Here is a 25,517-nt window from a genome sequence, read left to right on the forward strand (position 1 = left end):
GTGTCAATAAACAGGGTCACGGCATTCTATTGTAAACCAATAATGCATTCCTAATGAGTGGAGTCATTCGCAGGGGCTGTCAGCATCATGACCCAAGATGTTTATAGATAACGCCTTAGCTACAGCAAACACCTTGTGTTTCCCCAGAACTAGCACTACAGTGAGATTATCTTTCATCACTGCATGTACAAATGATTGCACCAAACTAAATGTTTTCATAAAGCTGTCATGCAAGTCTATTCAAGATACGTTTTCATTTCGAAAGCATAAGTTACGGCAAACCTGCGTTTTCATTTTAAAGCACGGTATCTCGCGCTACGCTAGGTTAAAGAAAGTTCTCTGTTTGTTTGCCTTGTTTTCAGCCCGTTTCACATCCTGGCTCATTTCACCTCGTCCGCGTCTCGGCTGTCAAAGCCTGTCGGTTAATAGGGGAAGCAGCAGCTGGCTGCTTCCTCACAGGAACGAGAACAATGCCGTGTAGCTTTTCAGTTCTCCTTAATGGATAAACTGTTCAATACTGTCAGAGCTCATGTGAACAGTTTTGTGCAAAACACCATCTTTTTATCATAGAGCTTGGTATTGTTCTGGTAACTTCAAAAAAACCCTAATAATAATAATTAATAATAATTGATGTACTTCTGGCAGTTCTGTTACAAAAGGCACAGACAAAAAGGATCTTAAAGCTGTGCTTGTTTGCTAATGCAATCTGCCCTTCCAATAACATTAATAATGGAAAGAATTCAAGTTGAATGGAATCATTTATTGGGTGCGTCTCAAATTCTTTACCCCACTGCCATCAGCGCTGTCCAGAAGCACATTACAGGTGCAATCCTATCAATCAAACAGAGGGATCCGTTTGGGTTATGTATCTGGTGTACTGGGACAGTCACATAGGGATCAGGACGTGGAATTTATTGGGACTTGAACACATTTCATTTAGGCACATCATGCAACAGTGTTAAATCGGTCCTGCTCCACTTGTGCAGTTTCCGGACTCCCGTTGCATAGCAGTTTGATCCATTCCTGGTGTTGCTACAAGTTTAATAAGACACACCTGTGCTGGTTACATACACACTGCGGCTAATCTGGCACGCCTTAAAACCTGGAATGGGTGAAACTGCTCTGCAATAGGATTCTAATTTCCATCCCTGAGGCAGCACTTTCTCTCCTGTACTGGGGACCCAGTCTCACAATCCTCCTCCACACACACACTCGGGTTCGAGTGAGGTTCTCAATGTTAAGCATCTTGGTTCTGCAGTCCAGGTCTAAGCTGTCTCTGGTTTGCTCTCGCTGGCCTCCTCGCTCACTTCTCCGGGAGCTCCGAGGGCCTCTTTCTGCCCCGCTGTTTTCCGCAATCGCTCCGCCTTGGTCACGGTCATGGGGTGCAGGGGGAAGAACCCCGACAGGCCTGGAGAGGGAAGACATTTCTTACATCAGCCCTGTACCACTGTAAGTAGCAGAAACCGACGATAGCTATTAAAGCTAGTAATTTATTTAACGAGGTCACATTTGAAAATATATTTAAAACAGCCGGGGATGGCAATAAGACTCCCATTGCAGAGCAGTTGATCCAATAATAATAATAATAATAATGATTATTATTTATTTCTTAGCAGACGCCCTTATCCAGGGCAACTTACAACTGTTATAAGATATCACATTATTTTTACATACAATTACCCATTTATACAGTTGGGTTTTTACTGGAGCAATCTTGGTAAAGTACCTTGCTCAAGGGTACAGCAGCAGTGCCCCCCCCACCTGGGATTGAACCCACGACCCTCCGATCAAGAGTCCAGAGCCCTAACCACTACTCCATACTGCTGCCCATGGTTTTACTACAAGTTTAATAAGACACACCTGAGCTTGTTACCTGTCTGCTGTGGCTTATCAAGCTCGTAGTAGTAAAACCTGGAATGGAGGAAGCTGTCGTGTAACAGGCTGGGGTGGCCCCTTACCTAAAAGTCTTGCTACGGGTTTGGTGGGATGCGCCCCGCAGGCAATCCAGTACTTGATCCTCTCGAAGTTGAGGCTGACCAGCTTCTCGTTGTAGATGTTGGGCAGCGGGTCGAAGGAGCCCAGCTGCTCGATGTGCTTGCTGTCTCTGGCTCGCTTGTTGTAAGCCGCCACGATGCGGTAGAAGGGCCGGTTGGTGCAGCCGCCGAGGGCCAGCCGGATGACGACGTGGCCCCCGTGGTAATGCTTCAGCAGCAAAGAGGCTGAAAGAATAGAAGGGAAAGCGACACCAATTACTACCAAGGGGAAAGTGCAGTAAATGCATACGGGGAAAAACAAAACAGTACTAAAACATTAAAAGAGAAACAAGAGTGAATCAAAACTCCTGTGCAATGGTAATCTCTTTTCCATCCATGCAGTAATACTAAAAATATAACTATTAATGAAAAGCGCCGGGCACGACTTACACAGGTGAACCATGGTGTCCTTTGATAAGTTAAAGCTGAAACAAACAAAAAAAAATCAAACGCATTATTTCATTTGCAGAACGTTTTAAACGCGCGCGGTTGCTGTACAGATAATAAAAAAATACATCAGAAATTAAATTCGTTATTTTCAAAGTCAAAATACAATCGCGACTATTAGATAATGTTCTTATTCCCAACGAGATAATGTATTACAGCAAAAGATACTGACTTTAAAACGTCCGAATATACCACCCGGGTCAGCTCTGTGACAGACTTTGATTTGAGTAAAACGTGTGTGCAGTTTAAACATGCCGACGCTTTGCTAGTCTGTGTTAGTGTCACATTGCATCGGGCACAGCCATCTTGGTGACTCGGAAGTACAATCGCCTGCTCCCGAGAAACCGCTCCGGACACATTCGGCTCTTTTCGAATGCAGTGTCGGAAACAGTCGAACACGTCACTGTTGGGATGTACTGTAAATGTTCTTACAAAGTCACTCTTAGCATTTCCCCGGAGTTGCATAATAATAATTATTATTATTATTATTAATTATTATTATTATTTCTTGGCAGACGCCCTTATCCAGGGCGACTTACAGTCTAGAGATAAACGAGTTATGCGTATTTATTTCTATCTGCGTTTTCATAATATTTATTCATAGTTTGTATTGTATTTTATTATTCTATATATTTATTTAAATATAGCATAATTACAATATAAATTGTCACTCAACAAAAATTATAAACAGTTTGAACTTGTATGACAACACAGCAGTAAGGGTTCAATCTACCAGTTTGTTTGTAATTCGGAATATCCACCAGGGGGCAGACGTGTACACAGTAGCTGTACCCGAGAACAAACGTTTAATGAACTTGTTGAATTATTATTATTATTATTATTATTATTATTTAAAAGAGAGAGAGAGAGATTATTATAATTGAAACTTCTACGATAAACTTGGTATAAATTATTAAAATTGCAATATATGTATTTATTTTTTAATTGGTGCGTGTGCTTGTCTTTTTCAGCAGGATTCAGGAATACGAACAGTAAGAACTCTGGCTTTCTGGTTACGGGCTGTGGACCTTCCGACTTCCAGCGCCGTGCTTCTAGTAAGAGGTAGGGAAGCTGATTTTAAACCTGTGGTTCCCTTGTAACAATTCAGCTTTTCCTGTGATCTTCTTGTTGCAAGGCTAGCGTTAATAAAGACGCTTCATTGCTCATTGTCTTATTATTATTATTTTTATTATTATTATTATTATTATTATTATTATTATTATTATTACTGTAACTCGTTTTCATCAGTCTGCTTGCGCTCGTGGTTCTGGGGTTCTGTTTGATCTCATAGGGGTTTGCATGTAGTTTTGACCTGAAAATCGAAATGCTTACAATGTCATTTAAACCCGGTTTTATTAATTTTTTTAAATAACTTATGAATTGCTGTAAAGCTTTTGGTAACAGGGTCTCTAATTACATTTCAAAATCCCAAAGGTTGAAATGAAGGCATGTAAATTTCGCGTAGATGAAACGCAATTAAAACGCATTCACAAATCAAAGTAGTGTGCAGGATTGTTGAAACATGGCACAGACTAACCACTAGGTGGAGACACAGTAGATTTGTTTTTATCCCACAGTAGATAGGACTTTCTTGCCAAGCACATAACAAAAGGTTAGTATTGTCTACTACTGCGATGAGCACCCCAGTCAGTCAGCCAGTGAGTCTCCAGTCTGTTAGGGGTTTGTGTCCTGTGAGGTTGAGACTGAAGGATTTGCCATGCAGTATCATACACTGAGGAGTCACATGCAGCCAAGGAAATCAGAGGGGATGAGAGAGTGGGGAGGGAGTGGGGAGAGAGGAGAGGGGTGGGTGGGGAGAGAGGAGAGGGGTGGGTGGGGAGAGAGGAGAGGGGTGGGTGGGGAGAGGAAGGGAGAGTGGGGAGGGGGGGAGAGAGTGGAGAGTGTGGATTACACAAACTTGTAAAACGTACTCAGGCCTTTGTTACTGTTACAAGGAAGGAGAGATTGATTTTCCTCTGTGAACCGAAAATCAAAGGTCATGGTGTTTGCATGCAGCTGAAGGGAATATGCATCACCCTAATGTTTCCTTCCCCATTAGAAAGCCAGCTTTTCTCAGAAGGAACATTGGGATTTCACACTAGCTTTTAATAGGACTGACATTTTTTGGTATGACAGACACGTGAATGGCTGTGAAGGGAGATCCAGTTAACACCTAGCAGTGGGACAAATGAGCTTTTTGTCTGGGGCTTGGGTAAACAAATGTAACTGCAGAATCAATTAACATCACTGTGCAAGCTGCCCTTTACTGAGAGTGGAGGTCCAGCCGATCAAGAAACAGGAGTCCACACCAATCCCCAAGCCAGGTGAATAGAGGGGTACTAAGAAACTGGACTAGGTAATGCAACCCTGCACTCCGGGTCACTGTAAATGAAACCCATGACAGGGGGAGGTGCAAATAATTTAGTGTTTTTTGTTTTATTTAGCAGCGATACGGTTGGTTAAAACCCCCCATCCCTGGACCAAAAACCATGTGTGAATGTGATCAGGCTAAATTATATACTTGATTGCCAATTTGGCTTGGCCACTAGTATGAAGATGGAGCTGGATAGGAGTCTGCAGGGCCAGACCCTCTCTATTATTATTATTATTATTATTATTATTATTATTATTATTATTATTTATTTCTTAGCAGACGGCCTTATCCAGGGCGACTTACAATTGTTACAAGATATCACATTATTTTTACATACAATTACCCATTTACACAGTTGGGTTTTTACTGGAGCAATCTTGGTAAAGTACCTTGCTCAAGGGTACAGCAGCAGTGTCCCCCACCTGGGATTGAACCCACGACCCTCCGGTCAAGAGTCCAGAACCCTAACCACTACTCTCCATGCCTCCAGCAGCGCACTGCATTCACCAGGACACTAAGAAGAAGAGAATCACAATGTCTCCCCCCTGCATGGGATAGAGTGGACATATTAACCCATTTCAATAACAGAATTGTACCAGACAGCTGCTGTTCTACAGGGTCCTGTTGGGTTTGCCCAGTATTGTCAGTTTTTTGTAACATGCTTAGGACCAGAGCTGTCCAACTGTTTTGGCTTAGCGATTTACCAGGAAGTTTCTAAAGAGCCAAATGTGGTGTAACCAGACTGCACCCTGCCTCAGCACTTCGGTGCTCATTTAACAAGCTTCATGCTAAAACATCATTTGTTTGCTTCCACCAGAAACAACAGCTGTAACCTCTGAATCAAGAGAGGCATATTGTGGAGCCTGGTGAGCCCTATAGGGCTCCACCCACAGCTCAGCACTGGGACAGTCCTGCTTTAGACTAACACAGAAACATATGAAACAGTGCACAAAGAAACCCACTGGCTTTCACAGTCTGCTCAGGGAAACTCGGTTTGAAGGTTTATAGTTTCAATGCCATGCCTTTTAAATATTAGCGCTATTAGCATGATAAACTGAATTGCAACAGGCATAATGATTTTTATTTTTTTTTATTTTTTTTGCAATTATGATTTGAGCTACTTTTGTGGCTGCTTTTGGAAAGGCACATTACTGTAAATTGAGTGTGTCGATTTTAATGCAATTAGTATTTTCTTTCCTTCCCTGCTCGTATTATAATTGAATTGCAGCTTTGCATGATTATGTCTTGTTGCTTCTTCACTCAAAGTTTCCTCTGTATCCTGCCATAACTGCCCAATTTTGCAGTGATTTCTTGCTTAAATATTGCCATTCAGCCGCATCAGTGGCATAACCATTACATTTGGAAACATACTGCGTAAAAATCAAGCACAACGATACAGAAAATGTAGCAAATGCAATATTTTACAATGAAAATTACTGACTCAGCTGGGGCTTATGACAAGTTTATTAGCTTTATTTTGTTCCAGTGTCAGTACTATCTAGTCCAAAGCCACAACATCTAAAAAAAAATGTATTAAGGCTATTAGTGCTACTTCATTACGTTTTACATACAAGTATAAAACTATTAATAAATAACATCTATCTATCCATCTATCTATCTATCTATCATCACAGTAGAACCCTGTATTGACCTACAATCAGATCCTGTATCAAGTTTTCAGCTTCAATAAAATATATTTCAGATATTCTCTATGCTGTAACTTTGTATACTTTTTCCTCTATTATGTCAAAGATTCCTACTTCCTTAAAATACTTAAGATGTGCCCTTTGGTGCAGCCTGATGAGAACCTGCATTTTCAGCTTTTTTAATTTTTTTGTCAATCCTTTATTTCCGTCTCAACATAAATCTTTCATGAAAGAGTCATTGCAAATGAGACAAAAATAGAAGGATTGTAAATGAGTTAAAAAATAACGTGAGAACAATGTGGAGTATTCAGATTCCTTTTACCAAGTTATTATTACCATAATGCGTGGGTTAAATACAGTGCAGTATATAAGAAACAGAAAAGGGGACATAGAGAATGCTGCGACTGTTCAGGAAAAAACAGAGAAGTGATCAGAAGAGTGAAGCTTCAGGACGACACAAAGTAATCCAACATTAAAACTATGGGAAATACCAAAGCGGCTTGCAATGAGTGTAAACCCCACATTTGATGAACATAAAAAAAAAATCATTTATAGTAACGCATGACTTAAGCCTTATGACTAATTTAGTTTTTTAAATAAAACCATAACGGATGAGCTACTGGACTTAAATATAACATTCACAATATGATGAACTTAAACCGTAGCGAAAACCCACTGTGTTCGTTTTGCATAACTTTAAACCGCCCGGTTCCAGAAGATGTTTGGGACGTTCTTTTGCGGCTGGACTCCACGTGTTATTTTTGAATTCGCGACCTTCAAAGATGATTGGAGTTGTTCAAAGAACAGTGTCAGTATTGCACTTTGAAATGTTTTGTGTAAAGAACTGCAGATGAATAGCTGCCTTGACGACGCACAGAATGAATCTTGCACGGTGAATCTTCGGTGAGTGATCCACAGAATGTCGGCATTGATATCTAGAGGTGGGCCGGCCCCTTGACGAGGTCTCATGCTTCCCCTCTCATCAACACGCTCTGTTCTGCCCGACAACTTTCCATGAAAAACAATTTAGAAATGGTTGTCTGGGTTGACAAAGTGCCAGCTGAAGGACAAAAATACTGAACCGTGCGTAATGGAAGACGTGTGATTTATCTTGAATAGATGTGTAATAACACAGACCTAAAGCGACATTCGCACGCTGTTTGCTGGGGAGAAACAGTCAAAGATAAGTACGCACTCCAGTCGACTTTATAGTCCTACCTTTTAAAAAAGAAAGAGGACGTGGTGGGGTGGATTACCCATGAACACGTTTCAGTCCGAACTGACCAGCAGTGAAGTTTATCATTCAAATGGTACCAGACTTCCAGATCTCAAAATGCACCAAGTAGAACCGCACCCCTGTATTGATTAAGTAGGGCCCTGTGTATGGGACTTCAGTTTACCATCCAGCACCAGTATACATGTGTGATTCAATGGTCCTGTTTTATTATTTATTTCTTAGCAGACGCCCTTATCCAGGGCCACTTACAATTGTTACAAGATATCACATTATACATTATTTTACATTATACAGATATCACATTATTTTACATACAATTACCCATTTATACAGTTGGGTTTTTACTGGAGCAATCTTGGTAAAGAACCTTGCTCAAGGGTACAACAGCAGTGTCCCCTACCAGGGATTGAACCCACGACCTTCTAGTCAAGAGTCCAGAGCCCTAACCACTACTCCACACTGCTGCCCTGTTTGTAGGAGGGTACTAGATAACCCTCTTTACAGGAAACTGCAGGCTTCAACGATCGAAGAACAAGTCTCTTCAAATGTCTTCTTTTTAGTACATCTTTACATGTCCTACTCTATGTTATGTTGGCTCTTGGTTCAAGGCTCCAATATGGAATCTCCTTTTTCCTTGGCTTGGAGCCATTCAAGCCATTTCGGAGTATGTTCCAGAGAATAATGATAATACTTCAGTGTTGGAGAGACAGAACACCAGAACTCTCAATGATTGCAGACAGCATGCCAGAGTTAGGGAAATATAAAAAAGACAGGTCAGCAGGTTAATACATTGCGGCACTATGCATACACCGCCCTGCTATTGCTTTGTGAATACAGCCTCGGCTGGGCTGCGCTGAGAAAGCATGTGTAGGCAGGAGCTTGCGGATTACTGTAGGCTGGGATCGGGGTGTCGGGTAGCATCACTGCAAGCACCCCAAATGAATTTGAATGGAAATAAATGAGTGAGTAATCTGGTTCCAAGTGCAGCCCCTATGTGTGTCTCTGCCGCTAACATTTGCGCTTCACAGTTTTTACTGAAACCTCTACGGCAGTATTAACTGCGGGCCAACTGGCAGCACTTTTTGGTTCGGCTGTGTTGGTCCAGTTCCATTTCAAAAATTCCGGATCAAAAGAGGAAACGAGGGATTGCGATCTCAGTGTTTTCAGCTCGCATGTCTTCTTCGGAAAATGCAAACGGGCAGCGCAGAGAGACTGGAGTTGCAGTACATTTTGCAAACCTTTTCAGTACCAATGCACTTCCTCAATGATTTTTAATAGGACCAACTTTTAAAACCTTGTATCGGTGTTTAAAATCACTTCGGGACATGTGCTCCTAATTTAACTTCAAATCGTCCCTTTTTTTTCTCAAAGCAAACATGAAATCCGATGTATTTAATACCTGCCGATAAATGGTTCTGAAAGGCATTTCCGAATACGCGTATCAGCAGACCTTTTGTTTACTGCTGGCTTTTATAGATCGCTGTTTTATAAACAAGTGTGTTTGTCATTTTGGTGCGTTATTGATTCCCACCTTCAGAATACCTGTTTACTGGAGTGTGGGCGTGCATGCAGACCTGTAGGATTACTGTACCCGCAGCGCTGAGGACACACAAACGCGTTGCCAATCAAATGATTCACGTTTCACGGCACTGCACTCATGCTCCAAGTGAAACAAATCGGCCAGCATGTATAATGACCGCAGTCACTTTCTTGTTCATTAAACAGAGTTCTTTATTTCTGTCTGTCTTTCTTTCTTCGAGCAGTGTTTCAAGAGAGAGGACCTGCTCTAACCGATTAAAGCGAATGACAGCCCAGTCTATCACATGCTGCTCCGTTCAAAAGGCAGTGTTGTTCCGAGGTTGTGGGGACAAATTGCGCGCAGCAAAGGGACTGGAGACGATTTAACCCCAGTGTCACTGAAATCGAGAAACCACCTCCGATATCTGAGCGCTAACCAGGGTTTCAAACGTACCTCTGATAACGCTATCATCACTGTGCGCCCTGTCCATCTGGCTAAGGCTGCTTGCGTGTCTCTTATACAGAACGTGTAATGAGACAAAGCCACAGAGCTGCTGCTGCTGCTGCTCTTGGAAGAGTTTGCACAGTTGATTTGCACTTTCATTATGCTTCTGTCGTGGTTGTTATACTCTGCATTTACCATAGTTTACCCTGGTATGTCTTGTTTTTCAATATGCTTTACCAGACCTCCCTGTGCTTTACTATGCTTCCCTATGCTTTACCAGACCTCCCTGTGCTTTACAGTGCTTCCCTATGCTTTACCAGAACTCTCTGTGCTTTACAATGCTTCCCTATGCTTTACCAGACCTCTCTGTGCTTTACAATGCTTCCCTATGCTTTATCAGACCTCTCTGTGCTTTACCATCCCTCCCTGTGCTTTACAATGCTTCCCTATGCTTTACCAGACCTCTCTGTGCTTTACAATGCTTCCCTATGCTTTACCAGACCTCTCTGTGCTTTACAATGCTTCCCTATGCTTTACCAGACCTCTCTGTGCTTTACAATGCTTCCCTATGCTTTACCAGACCTCTCTGTGCTTTACAATGCTTCCCTGTGTTTTACCAGACCTCCTTGTGCTTTACAATGCTTCCCTATGCTTTATCATGCTTTCACTGTGCTTTATTACACTTGGCTGTGCTTTTACTGTGGGAAACTTTCATAAGGGTCAGTTTACCGTTCTTTATGGTAAAGCTTGTTTTTAGCATCTCTGTGTTTCTCGTGATGGAGTGTTTAAAAGTTCCGGATGACATTTAATAACACCTTTCAGTCATGTGTCTGCGGAGGAAAACCCAGGGTTGTAAACTTGACTGTGAAACACATCAACATGACTGTGAAGAACATGACTTTAATGCTAACCACAATGCTGCTCCTATGGTGAGGCTTGGTTCCTAGCCAGCCCTGGCTCCAGTGTGCACCAGACCCGCTGGCAGGTCATTACAGTGCCTCAGTGCCCAGTGAGCGCGAGGGGCAGCCCCTCTGTGAAGACTGGCCTCTGCCGAAGAGCCTGACCTTGTCTAATTGCTAACGTCCACTGCTAGCTTTGTAAGACCCTCGAGAAAATGAAAGGGCAGAACAGTGAAGAATTGGACCGCAATGCTTTTTCTGTATTTTCTGCCGTCCATATAAACACAATCGATATATTTCTGACTTTACCAAGAATGCACACCTCTGGGTACTGCTGGGCAGGTAATTCTCATGGTCAATGGGACTGTCCTTGGAAAGCACTTTCATTTCAGTGTCTGGCTTTAACTGCTAGAAGGATGTGTGCTTGTGTTCTTGCAGCCAATGGCATGCCAGCCATTAGCGCTGGATGACATGTGGGGCAGTTTGGTAATCAGTTGATAAATTTGGTCCAGTATGCAAGGTCATGCGTCTTGTGTGTAGGTAGCCTCTTGTTCCATAAGAAATGCCATCTGTTATGTTTCTGGCTTCAAGGTTTATGTTGATTCACACTGTATCTCTTCAGAGACGGTACTGGTATGTGAGGCTCTTGATGTAAGTGGGTAGACACCATGTACGCGTGCAGGTATGTTCCATACGAAGCTGCCAGTATTTTTTTGATTGCTTTTGTAGTTTAATTGTCAATCAACAAATTAATTTTGAAAATGTTTAATACAGTACTGTACTCACACAGTACCCCTACAGAGAGAGAGGGGGGGGGGGGGATTAAACAGAAATCCTAAACAGAAATCATCTCGTTAACGAACAACGGTATACAGGCTTTATGTTCTCTGCTCAGGATAACATCAGCACATGGAATAAGAAGCACTGCAATTTTAAACAAACTCACTAACAGTGACGATAGATTTCTTGCATTCATTTTCACCGCATGCAGATTGCACAGACAAAGGCAAGACTTTTAGGTGCTGGCGTGCGTATCTGCAGAAGGAATGTGGTTCTTTCCACAGTGTCCAAAGAGGGGGATTTCACAACGAAGGACATAAATTGATATCTTTCACAAAGAAATGCAAAAATAAATCACTCATCAGAACAAGGACCCCGATTTCAGAGGAAGCCTTCTGGTCATGTAACAGAATCTGCAATTAGACTGCAATAACAAACAAGCAGGCCTTTTTAGGATTTTAAGCACATGAGTCAAATGAGGAAGAGGTAGTTTAATAACCATTGAAAGCCCTGTCAGAGAATGCAGTGTGTGCTTACTGTCTATCTCAATACGAATCAGTTTAGCCTCCAGCGAGATCTTTCCTTCTCTGTCTCTCTCTCTCCCCCTCTTCTGTCTCTGTCACTTCTCTCTCTCTCTCTGTCTGTCTGTCTGTCTCTCTCTCTCACTCCCTCCTGTCTCTCTCTGTCACTTCTCTCTGTCTGTGACTGTCTGTCTCTCTCTGTCTCTTCTCTGTTTGTCTCTCTCCGTCTCCTCTCTCTCTCTCTGTCTCTCTGTCTGTCTCTCTCCCTCCCTCCATCTCTTCGCTCTCTCTCTCTCTCTCTCTCTCTCCCTCCATCTCTTCGCTCTCTCTCTCTCTCTCTCTCTCTCTCTCTCTCTCTCTCTCTCTCTCTTCTTTTTGTCTTTGTACCAAACAAACAGCATCGATCCTCTTTGTTGCATCCCTTACACAGTAACTGGGTTGACTTGTTTGACCTGGTTATTTTGCACCACATGATCTTCTGAATAGAAGATGCACGTACAGTGGAGTTCATTTGTTATTCTGAGCAACAAACGGCTAATATAATACCTTTTCTGTGCCTTTTATTTACTGCTGGTCTTTTTGTTGTGTGATTCATGGTTTGAAGTGAAAGACAAAAACAAAGAAAAGAAACGCATTATCTGCTCGTTAACTTGTAACTGAAGAGAACAGGTGATGTTCACAGGCCCTATAATCATCACTTTGGCACTTGAGGGTCTGGCAGCTCCATTGGTTTGTTCTGGAGAATAAAAGAAAGCTGTTCTTCCACCCACTCTGGGTGAAGCAGCAAATGACTCCTCCAGGAGGGAGGCTGGTAGAACTCGCTGGGAAGCAAGGAAGCCATGCTTATCCTTCTGCTGGGTAGAGTGGGACATCTTCACTATTTCTTTTCTGCTGTTTTATAAAAATGGTGCAAACTACACACGCCGCCAAAAAAAACCCCCCACCAAAACAATTTGAACCGCAAAGAAGGGCCGCAGTTCACATGCTGCAGATTTGTGTTGCAGCAGATATTTGTTTTACAGTATTTAAAGTAATCGGTAACATTTTGAGAAGAAACAGAGTGTTGATGTCAATACCTTTTGTTGGACCAAGCATGTAAGTTGAAAACATGCAGGCTTTCAAGATCGTGTAAAATTGGGTTTGAGAAAAAAAAAAAACTCTGTAGACTATTACATTTTAAATATGAATTGGCTCATTGTTTAGAAGGCCCTATTCACAAAGGTGTTCTTCAAAGAGTATTTAGAAACAAACTCTTAACGCTTCGATTTAAATGTTGACTTGAAATAAAGTAAAAGAGGTTTAATGACCTGCAATTTTGATTGAATCAAAATGGGCTTAAAAAAAAAAAAATCCTAAACTAAACATTGCTTAAAGTTCTGAAGTTTTGACCCATAAGTTCCTGTGTAGAAGTGTTGCACTTTCTCTATTGACCCATACGATGTCAAGAATTGCCTTGCAGTCCAGCTTCTCCGTTCCAGTTGTAGATGTTCTTTTTTCTTTATCAGGAAATTCATTTTTTATTGCAATACTTTCCTTCTGCTGACCGCACTTTCAGTGCAGTGTTTGTAAAACTGAACACGCGCCTGGAATAAAACCAGGGCAGGATCTGAAAGCGCTGCAAGGGTTAACCTCGGAGGTATTTTGGAATGCTTCTGCGCGGACTGTAGCACGGAGGACTGTTCTCTCATCTCGGACATTCCTTCCTCTCCTTGCGGTGATAAATGGTGACAAGATGCCATTACCACCAGCTTGATTTAACACGCCTAAGCAGTTCCATCTGGGAGCTTACACAGGATGCTAAATGCTCTCCGTACCTCCTTGGAGAGCTCAGACTCCACTGTGGCGGGTCCTGAGACACCTGCACCTGTTCATCTCCTGCTGGCTCTGCCACAGCACAACCCTTCCCTTCCCTGTCTCCAGCCCTGCGTGGCTTTGGTCCTGGGAAACGTGATTACCCCTCTCGCCAAGGTGGAAGATATCCAAGCGATCTTCCAGGACTAGTGATAACCACGCCATTATTTACAAATACGTAACATTGTATGACAAAGGGAATATCTGTGCGCTTTCATTGGGAATCGAAAAAAAACACATACAGTTTGGAAAAGCCAGTCCCATTGACTGTACAGCAACGGCAGCCTGTCGCTGTGCTGTCTACTGAAATTTCCATTAGTATAATCCCTCTATTTGTTCTGTCAGTAATGTTTGTGCATGTTTTATTGGTCAAAATAAAGTTTCTCTGATGGTCATAGATCATAGACTTTTGTTAGAAGAACAGTGTGTTTTTGGCATTTGTCGTTTGTATTAGTACAGTGCCTTTTTCAGAAGGGTGCAACAGAGAGGATATTAGGAGCTGGAAAGAAACATTGACCCATGAGGGGAGGGAAAGTTTAACTGCTTCTATCCAGCACTGGGAGTTGGAAGTGGTTTGCCACTGTTTCCTGCGGTACGATATCTCTGCGCTGTTATTAGGAGCTGAAGCTGGCTCTCAGGACCCCTTCTGAAAAGAGATGACTATCTCACAGGCTCCCATCCTGATTAAATAAAAGAATCAAGTAAAGTAAGCAGCCATGTCTTCCTCTTACAAGATGTTTCACACAGGCACTTTCAGGCATCATGATAAAGTCCCCAGAGGAAACAATAACACATTGGAATAATTCTGAGCAGATGTGAACATCCTTCAGCGTGTTAACAAGGTTCAACTTGGTGCAGCATTAGAGTCGCATGAAGACTTCGGCTGCTGTCTGAGAATACAGCATGAGGCGTGCTGTGGATGAGCTCTATGGCTTCGGTGAAATTTATTAACACTTATAGATTATGTAAAATGCAATACCAAAGCATTGAAGTTCTGATTGGGAGCAGTGGTGTGGGGTTTATATCTTGCCCTATGATCTCTGAACCCCATAACCCCACACTAAAAACAATTGCACAGCGTGAGGGAAAGAGATCTTAACTAACCTTAAACCATGACAACTCTCTTGTAGGTTTCTATGTATAATAGAAGACTGATGGAGTGTTGTCTGTTTAACAATGCAGAAGTGACCTTACTGAATGATCTTCATATCTATGCAGTGACACAACAGTGGCAATGCTAGGGTTCTGTATGCTTTGTAGTTAGATTTACATTTTCTGGCAGACCGCTCTGGTTTTGACAGTGAGCTGGCAGGCCCTGGCAGTGATGTCATGGCGTGCTTTATAACCCCGGCGAGATCCTTCTGAACGCTTATTGTTCACGGCTCAAAATTCACTGAGAGATGGATCAGAGCTTCTCGCACTTCATGTTTTCAAGTTTCCCCACTCATGAGAGCAGATTCGGGTGTGTGTCAAAGTGTCTCTCCTGTTGCAAGGGCTCCCCACACGGACAGTTGTCTTTGCCCATTGTTAACCATGGCCATGCACTTCACGGGTCTTGTCGCTGTGGTTTTATAAAGAACTGCAGCTGTGTTACTGCAGCAACTTCTAGAATGTAAACTTTAATGCAAACTTTATGTAACTCTTTACATAAACTTTTTGTAAACTTGTGTAAACTTTATGTAAACTTCGCACTGGAGCAAAAGCATAAATGTAACACAAAATTCTTGTTGGGGGGGGGGGGGGGGAGTTTATAGAACATTCCAAATTTTTTGCAGCTGCAATAATAATTCCTAACTTGCTTCGAGGGACGGTAGAGGGATGGCGGGGGGGGGGGGGGGGGGCGGTGACCTTACAGTACAGTGAAAACAAACAGGAGCTCTAAAGCGGTGCTTGTTCTCAGTCTGGTTATTTTTCCTAAACACGCTACCATGCTAAAAGGAATCACAAGACTTGAACAATGGTAGCCACACCAGAGGCGACTGGCACATTTCCGCAATGATTTGACACGGGTTCTCCTGCTTATTCAGCGATGCTGTTGAAGGCACCCTAAAGGAAGTGACCCTTTTCTGGCTGCAGCAGAAGCACACCTCGCAATCCCATGAGCCCCCTCTTTACAAAGCCCCTTTCTTACTAAACCATCTGCAAGAAATGAGCAGTTCTAAAGAAACCCCAATGCTATTTCTTGCATATGGACAACACTACATGGAACATTTGATTCAATCTCATCTACACTTGGATTCGTATCTCTTAATGTAAATAGAGAGAGAGAGAGAGAATTAATGTTCAAGCAGCACAGTGGCTGTTCCTCGTCCAGTGAAATAAACGCTGCACTCTGTATACGTTTGTGCTGTATTCTGTTTATATAACAATTACATTGTATGGGAAATAAAGCATATTTAAACATAAATTAAACAGATTCATTTGGGGAAGGTGCTTTTAAATTTCCTTCATTTTTTTTTTTGTAAGATAGACGATTCGAGAAAATCACCAGTGTTATACTTAGATGACATTTAGTTTATTTATTTCAACTACCAATGAAGTTAAGTAGCTTGAATATTCAGTTTTATAAAAATGTCCTTTTTCAAGCCACTGTGAGTCAAACAACTTGGCCTGCTTTAACCAATTTAGTTAAAGTGTGTACAAAGTGCAGCTCAGCAGTGAACAGTCACCAAAGCTTAAACTGCCCGATACAATTTGTATTAAACAATAGATTACTATAGAAAATTAAGTGTTTTTACCATCCTATAGGCATATGTGTGTAAATCACACCCGTTTCTGCAGATGTCTGTAATATTCTCCAGATCTGTAAAACTGGCAATTTTTTAATTTTCATTTTCTGTAGATTTCTATAAACACCTGAAGATTTCATGGAGGTGTTCTATACACACACATACACCCTGACGTTTTGTGAGAAAAACAAAGTGTGTGTGTGTGTGTGTGTGTCTATAAAATACACCCCCACCCCCCAGATAGTGATTAGCAACTCTGCACATTCACCCAGAAGCATCAGAAGTGTTGTTTTTAATTACCATAGCACTAAGATAGGCACTTCAAGGCGTTTTGAAGAATGCTGCAGAGATCCATATAAGATATGAGGTGTGATGAAAGAGAAAGTCTGTTCATTTTCCAGCCTTTGGGATGTCCACGAGAGAAGGACAGGGTCTATTTGAACAAAGACTGCATCTCAAAAGTCTGACAGGCATGTCTGAAGATGACCACTGTCCATCTCAGTAGAATCCAGCCTTTGTTGGGGAGTTAATTAAGGGGTTTTAATAAATGAGAGAAATGACTTTTTTTTTTTTTTAAATGTTCTCTCTCTTCACAGCTTCTTTCTTTTGATCTGGCTCCAGTCGGTACCAGGCATTGGTCTCGGTGCTTCCCTGCGTGTGGGTGTCTGCTCTCCTCACAGAAAGAGATCTGTCCCGTCCTCGGATTTCTAAACAATCTCCAGACCCCGAGACACCAAAGGGGGTCTGATCATCTTTTTTTTTTTTTTTTTTTTAATGTTAATTGTTCAGATGTACCTGAAATGCACAAACACAATTGTTACTTCTGGCTGTCTATTAACAGGACACATTTTCAATCACTAACTCAGTTCAGATAGCTTCAGGGAAGACTTTTGTAACTTTTTTAAATACACTTCAATGTTACCAGTTTCCAGCGTCCCTGAAGTTGGTCCTGTTGGGATTTGTTCTCACTTGTACGAATAATCTTAATTATCCACCATCACAACCTTAACAGCCAATCGGATCGCTCCATCGCCACCAGATACGTCACCATGCACTAGAGCTTTTGATTTGTGTAATGAATGAAGTGGAACTTTTAGTTACTTTCATTAAATTGTTAGGCAGTTTACAGTTAGCGTGCATATATTAGTGAGGTATCTATCCATCGATCTGTCTATCTAATCTATATAATCTATCAATCAAACAAGCCTGCCGTTATGCACACCTTTTTCAGCTGTCAGCGTTTGCACGAGCCCTGTGGGCGCTGCTTCTGTTCTGTGCAATACGAGGGCTCGTTTCAGCGCTTGTTGTATAGGAGCACACTTCACACGCGGAGTAGCGAGCGGTTATGTTTAATGAACAGAGACTGCCAGAGCAGGTTAACTTTAGAGACGTGGAAGTACCGCCTCAACAATATTAAAGTGCCACCAAGGGTCCGTGCACAAATATTAGTGTCAGTAAAGCACGCAGGGGTCAAGGGTAGCCTACTCTCCTGTAAACTTGCAGAACTACATATGAGAGAGAGAGAGAGAGAGAGAGAGAGAGAGAGAGAGAGAGAGAGAGAGAGAGAGAGAGAGAGAGAGAATTAGACGCTCAATCACCGTTCAGAGAGCAACAGCGCCCTCTGCCAGACGCCACGTGTATTGCAGCCGAATTCATCATCTCATTTTCTTGTGATGTAAACCGTTTGGAGATCTTGGTGATTCTTGTATAAAGTAATTAGTGCAGTGAAATGACAGCTCGGGTCACCGGGGAGCTGGGCAGAGGTCTGGCATCTGTCCCTCCCCCTCCCTTTATTATTAGTCGTAGTGGTAGTAGTATTGTCAGATCACAGACATATGTAATGGCATATTTAACACGCATTCACTACACCTGCATTTTATATTAAATATCACTTATTTTACTTTATTTCAAATACACCTTTTTTTAAATAAATCAAAGGTCCCAACAACTCATTTCAAACGACTTCACAAAACACTGCAGATGCCTGCGAGTCTAATTCTGAGCGAAACCAGGTGCTGTTTTCGATGGGCTGTTTGTTAAAATAACACGGGGAGCGGCTCGCTTTCATTAGCCTTTTAAGGAGCTGCAGGTGCGCGTCTGCCACGAGGCCGGAGACGGTTCTGAAGATACCGAACGAGAGAAAGGAAGTAGGGCAGCCTGCGTGAATTAGGAGTATGGAAAACTGGGACTTTATAAATATATATATGTAGGTGTACCTCGACGTTTCTTTCGTTTTACAGAAGCCTACGCTGTTTTAAATGACTTTGTTTGTGTTTTAGCTGAAGTTTGGCGTGACTCACCGACTTAACTTTTTTTTTTTTTTGGGGGGTCCGACCTTCAGGCTATTGGCTTTATCAGTGCCCCCCCCCCCCCCCCCCCCCCCCCCCCCGACCTTATCGACTATACACTGTTTAGATAAACTGTTGTATATTGCATCCAAATGCCATGAGGTAGAAGTCGAGTTCAGCTAGAAATCTCGAAGGGAAATTAAGGGAATATGTTTTTTGTTTATTTTGTGAATCAATTATGATTGAGTCACGGGCTATAACAGAAAAAAACCTAGCGCTTTATCAAACAAAATGATACAACCGTATTTGTGATTGAATTTAGTTTCAACCCCTCTTTGATGTATGACCTTTTGTTGTAATGCGTTTTATAAAAGTGATTGAAGGTGTACACCATGTGACCTATACGTGTGCGTTTTAAGAATCCGGATGCTAATGAACACAAGCCTGGCTTTACTCCTGTGTTTTTTATTTTCCAGAAGGGTGCCTGCTCCCCCTGGCTATCCAGCCGTGTTGTCTCCAGCACCAATTGAAAACACACTCTTTATAGGGAACCACAAAATGCGCGCAGGTGAACCCGCTGGACAGGCGACAGGAGACAGAGGGCTGTACTTCGCTCGCTTGGCTACGCCTTCTCTGGAACCCTTTGAAGCTGGTTAAAATTACCCAGCCAGGTAAAAAGAAACTGAAAGAAATCACAGCCCTGTGGCTAGAGAAACAGTAAAGCTGAACAGCTCTGGCCAAAAGTTTTGCATCACCCTATAGAATGAACAATTTGCTTCATGAAGTCGAATGAAACCTGCTTACGCGTTAACATATTGAATTGCATACCGCTTTGTAATTGTCCTTATACTTAACGAAAAACTCACAACAATTGAAAAAATGCGACGTTTCCAAATCTAACGTTTAAATACTGTACGACTATTTCTTCCGGAAGGCTTTTGTATTTTCTTTGATTACATGATGTTAAATGAAATATCACAATTATATTAATATAGTATTTTTTTTAACATTCTAAGTGCTGCAACACTTTTGTCCACCGCTGTACAGCTTTACGCAATGCAAGATTCGACATAGATCTTGAACAAATAAAATATGATTCAAATATACCAGCTCTATGGCTAGTTTGAGGCTGGAAACGACTAGTTAACGTATTATTAACCAGTTATTTTAAAAGCCTGACAAGGAAGTAAGCTTAAAAATAGTCCCGCACAATTCTGCTGTTTTGAAGATGTCATAACAACAGTTCGCGCGTGCAGTTAGAGCTGTGATTTGCATGCATTTGCATGTCAGCCCCTATGATATGTATTCATTTTTCTTATGGGCTTCGGTGCAATGGCACAGCCCGTCTTTGTGCGCGGTGTAGGTTACATTTTATATTGTAGGCGGTAATTAAAATTGATCCTCTGTAAAACAGATTGAAGGATTGCAGTGGATTTATTCAATGTGTTGTGACACTCTTTCTTTTTGTCCGGGACCTATCCTGTTCAGCTGGTGGCTGAAACGTGTTTTACGGTTCATGCGTTTTTTTTTTTGGTCCCCTGAGATCGGGGATGTGTAGCCCTGTGAAAATAAATTAACTCCCATTACACACAAATTAACAATGTCACTACATTAGTGTTGGCAAAACTTTGCCTTTCGCATCAGCCACCAAGCGGCCATCCACTGTTTGCATTGAAGACGTGTGTGTGTGTGTGTATGTGTATGTGTGATATATATTATATAATATAAAATATTATATTATATTATATATTACTGTATTGTAAGCTGTACTCGGCTTCATCGGAAGGTAACCGGCAGCAGGTTCAAAGAGATCAGAGAAAACCAGGCATGACTAAAAGAGATTTTGTTTGGTTTAAAAGAGAGAGAGAGGAGAGGGAGAGGGGGTAGTCAAAACTGTTCTGAAGTACAACTCGTAACTTTTTTTTTTGGAAGAGAAATACTTCAACGACTTAAATGCGACTGCACGAGTGCACTTGAAAATAATAATGGTTTTACTTGTATCGAGTTGCGGACTCGAAGTTATTTTTTAGGGTGTAATAAAATATGCATGAACAACGGGGATTGGCTTTCAAGTAAATCGAGAGTATCCATACGAGCAGGTTTACGATTTCTCCTAGTCCCAATAATCCTGCTCTGTTTAACCTGTCAATAAAATAGAATCAGCCGAACTCAAAACCCGTGTTTATTAAGAGTATATAGTATACGCTTTAAAAGGCATTTAGTGAAAGTATCCACACAGGCGTTATTAAAGATCAACCAGACACGATCACTGTAAACAACGAGAACGCAGTTCAGGACTCCGCTCACTTACATGTCCAGATGATGTATTTTTTATTAATTATTTTCATGCATCTGTATGTGTTAGATTTGTGTCTGTGTGTTTTATTTTTTATAATACATGTGCGTTTATTAATACTCCACTAAGCACTTGTGTCGTTTGTAAATAAAAACACGAAATGGAAAGACAGACAGAGAGGGGCTCGGATACACCACGCTTTGTGTAAGCAGAACGCACCCGTTCAACACTTTGTTATAAAGCACACTCTACTTTGGGTTAAATGTAACCCAATCTGTGTTCTGAATCGCATGCTCAAAACACCGTGTTGTTTTCCTTTATGAAGCATAAACCTGTTCATTTTACAGCTCTAGAATGCACATAATACGAAACCAAATTATTAATAATCATGTTTGTGTTATTGCTGTCCTATCTGTTTTAATGCTTACTGATATCAATAATAATGATACAAATAACAGCCCTAATTATATGTATACAGTAATTCCAAAAAGTACATATCCTGCATTCTTCAGGATTGCGATATGTCTCCACGGTGTGTTCGCGAGGAATGCGACAGTGTGAAGCGGTAAGAAGCTGCATTGTGTGCGGCGCTCTTAAGAAATCCATTTCCAATCTCTGCACTGTCTCCTGAAATATGGCTCGTCTTAAAACTGATTTACAGTTATCCCCAGAAGAGTGGGTGACACACGGCATTTATCCAGCAGCAACAATGAGAGCAATGGAACGGATAGATCGCCCAGCATATGGGGAACAAAATATACAAAGTAATATAAAATGTCCTTTCCAACGCCAGAAACAGTCTCCACGTTTTGCTTTCGGGTTCCTGTGATTGATGCTTGATTTAATCCGATGCTGGGTTACAGAGTCCCAGGTGGGAGAAGCGGGTCTTATGTGCCTCGGCAGCCCGTGTGAATTGAACCAAACCCGGACAGAGGATCCTCAGCTCCGCGTCTGGGCGAGCAGGTACCCCCACCGGCACACATACATGTGAAATCGCCATTTCACCCTTCCACACTCCCTAATTGTTGGGAAAATTATTTGTGAAATTGCTTTACACCAGGAGTGCTTTGCACGGCAATTTCCACACCATTTTGTATATGCACGGGGGTCCAGCCGAGCTGACACACGCACAGCGCTCTCTAAATAACAGTAACAATGCAAAACTACTGTAATAATATAAACCAAAGGAAATTGTCCCTCGGCTATTATTGAAATAAAGTCGGCGCTTCAGCTGTCTTCATTAAATGCTGTAACTCGCACAGCATTCGTGTTAATTTCTGTCATCAGTTATGATTATTACAGCTTGCATATAAAACACTTGCTCTAGTTTTTTTAGTCCCACTAAAGATGATAATAAAACTAGACTTTCGCTCACTGCATACACAAGTGTACGCAATTCCTGCTGAAACAGTAGCACGTGTTCAATGAAAGCAGCTTTTCACTCAGGGAGCCCTGCAGGAATACCTGATTATGCGGCTCGTCTATCAATACAGAGCTCTTTTTTTATGATCTAGCCTGTATTGTAGTTTGCTGGTTAAACCACCTTTTTTTAAAATTTAAACAAGTCTTTCATCTTATAAACCGCTCACTGGACCGTGTACGCAGAGATAGCTATTTCCAGTTTTAGCACCTGCCGTCCTTTCATAACAATTTCGCCTTTAAAAAAATATGCACTCCAATAACAACCCAATAATAAAATTTATCCATATGAAATATTAAGGAAGGGATCTCCACCATTTCAATAAGGGTTCGGGGCTTAGAGACTTTTGAAAGTTGGTTTGGTCACGGTGAGAAGCGGGAGTGTTTGATCTTAGCTTTATAACCCAAAGGAAACCCAATCTCGGTTTAGAGGCTTGTGCAAACCCGATTGTAAAACACATTCACATGAAATTATAGATTTTTAATTTAAATCTGGCTGGACAGTGTGTTCGCTTTCACCTGCTGTAGACAGAACCACTTCAAAACCCCGATCTCTCGGTAGAACGAGTTGCCACCGTTACAAAAATAAATAAATCCAGTGTTTATTAAAACGTGACATCAAGTTTATTTATTGGGTAATGGAATGAGATTGCGCGGTAACATTGCAACCACACCATTGCATAAGACAGCGTTAATATGACAGACATGTATATTTAGCCTATATAAAGGTCTGTATTAAATTAAGGACCGTGCATGTATTTCACCGCCTACTTTTTTTTAACACATTTTATGTTATTCATATTATTGAACGTTTTCTCTGAATTCTTTACAACAATATTCGAATCATAGAACCTTTAGGAGTTTTAATAAATCGGTGGTTCGAATTTAGAACCCTCTGCTGTTCAGACAACACATTTTTCTAGAATCCAAAAAACGGGTTCTAGATGACGCTGTTCTGTACAGGACACAGTACCCTCTTCCTTACACTCCCCTTGTGCAGAAATATTTGCTTATTGACCATGTGTAATAATAATATATATATATCTAGACTGCTGATCCAGTATTGCATGATATAGTAAAAATTTAAGTTTATATAAAGTAGTGTTAATTAGAATTAATACAGATTCAAAGATAGAAGTAAAAATGACGTCACAATATATAGAACACCATTACATCATGTAAGAATAAATCATGGATTTGAATGTAAACAATAACAAGTAGTTGTCATGCCGTCAAAAACCTATAAATACCTCCAATGTTTTGATTCAAACACAGGCTCCCTTGAGAAAAATATGTACAACATATCGCAACGTTGGGCAGCTGGCTCTTTGAGCTAATATATATATGTATGTATAATATATATATATAATATATTTTAGCTCAAAGAGCCATATAATATATATATATATATATATATATATATATATATATATATATATATATATATATATATATATATAAAATGTGTTAAATCCATTAGTTGACACTGGTATGCAATGATTCAGTAATGTGCACTGTTGTAATATTTGTACATGTATATAAATAAGTTTATCTCCCTTGTATGTTGTTGTATATTATTATTATTATTATTATTATTATTAATAAAATATTCATAAACTTGCAGCTTTTTGAAAACACGTCAATGCACAATGAAGACTCGCGCCTTGCCATGTTTGTTTCAAAGGTAACAGTGAAATGTTTGCCGAAGCACAACCCAGTTTGCTGTGTGTGTGTTGTTTTGTTTGTGTTATTCACACATTTACCACAAGCTGCTGTGTTTATGGGTGTTGCATAACAACACCTTCCCAGAAAGACTGTCCACATCGTTTTATTGGACACGGTGTCTGTGCGGGTATTTGGAGGAAAGCACATTTTGATTTGGAGACGAAAAGACCCATGTTGGGTTTATAGGATTAGGAAATAACTAGTGTATGTGTCTCCAGTTGGGAATGTTTCATTTCTTGTAGGATTCGCAGTGATCTTGGAGGGAGAGAAAGCCCTTTTTAACACAGGAAAACGCAGATTTAGGGAGGATTGGCGTCATACCCTGCGGTGAAGAGCAGCTCCTCCGAGTCCTGAAAAGAAGTCACCTTCAGAGAGAACACTGCTTCTTACACAGAGAAGAGGGTCAAGTGAAGCATTCACGATGAGAAACGAGCAGAGACGAGGCGTCTTGAGATCACTAATGTGAGGGTGCCCCGCTATCCTTACAAAAAAAAAAAAAAAAAAAAAACACTGATAATCGCTTCAAACACAAGTGGATTTTTGAAACAAATTAATTAATTGTGGGATTGCCAAAGTCAAACGCGTGTCGATTTAATGCGTTTTTTTACGCACTTATAACACACACTTGTATTCACCTGAGAAACAATGTGTTTATACATTTTTAATAAAAAAGATGACTCCTGCGCTCCTCTATAGAGCTATTAAAAGTGGTTTCGAAAGCATTACATTTGGAATCCAATCAGGGGTTCGAATTATTAATAATCTAATTGGATTCTACGTGGAACCCAACATACAGAACCCTCGTTGACTCGGTAGAGAAGGACGGGTCTTTAACACACACAGTTCTGACAGAGAAAGCTCACATGTTCTACAGAGAGCTCTGCTAGTATCTCAATGTCATTTTTTTAGTCGATCGCCCATGAAATGTATGTGTGGATTATATACATGTAGATGGTATGCATCCTTCTTGTAGTGTATACTGTTCGTATGTGTCCTGGTGTTATGATGACAGAAGTCTGTTAAAAACGAAGGAGCAATTTTAGTTTTTTTTAAATTAATTAATTTATTTATTTCTTAGCAGGCTCCCTTATCCAGGTCGACTTACAGTCGTAAACGAAAATACATTTAAAAAATGACAGTACAACTAATAATACAATTAAGAGCTAGATAAAATACAATGACTTCAGTTATGTTATTGTCATGATAGTCATTAAAAGCAAGGAGATGCTCACCCGCTGCATGTGGAAACTCAAATAAAATCAATGCAACTTTTATATATAATCAAACATGCTGCATGCTGTAGCGTTAT

The 25,517-nt window shown here is 41.0% G+C and overlaps 2 protein-coding genes across 2 annotated transcripts in view; one reads left to right on the plus strand and one right to left on the minus strand.

The window, feature by feature from the left end:
• LOC117963825 (paired box protein Pax-7) overlaps window positions 1–25,517 on the plus strand; it is a 101,224-nt gene that overhangs the window by 7,466 nt on the left and 68,241 nt on the right. The window contains exons 3-5 of the mRNA XM_058992977.1: window positions 3,452–3,542; window positions 17,077–17,222; window positions 19,245–19,439. The gene's annotated coding sequence lies outside the window, so the exon portion shown is untranslated. The remainder of the gene's footprint in view (window positions 1–3,451; window positions 3,543–17,076; window positions 17,223–19,244; window positions 19,440–25,517) is intronic.
• On the minus strand, window positions 746–2,825 carry LOC131698809 (small ribosomal subunit protein bS16m-like). The gene is made up of 4 exons (XM_058992978.1): window positions 2,653–2,825; window positions 2,424–2,458; window positions 1,959–2,219; window positions 746–1,408 (listed from the first exon to the last, which is right to left on the minus strand). Exons 2-4 carry the CDS (start codon window positions 2,434–2,436, stop codon window positions 1,266–1,268), a joined length of 417 nt encoding a protein of 138 aa, XP_058848961.1. The 5' UTR covers window positions 2,437–2,458; window positions 2,653–2,825; the 3' UTR covers window positions 746–1,265.

Source organism: Acipenser ruthenus, chromosome 20 (assembly GCF_902713425.1).
Source record: "Acipenser ruthenus chromosome 20, fAciRut3.2 maternal haplotype, whole genome shotgun sequence".
Lineage (NCBI taxonomy): Eukaryota > Metazoa > Chordata > Actinopteri > Acipenseriformes > Acipenseridae > Acipenser > Acipenser ruthenus.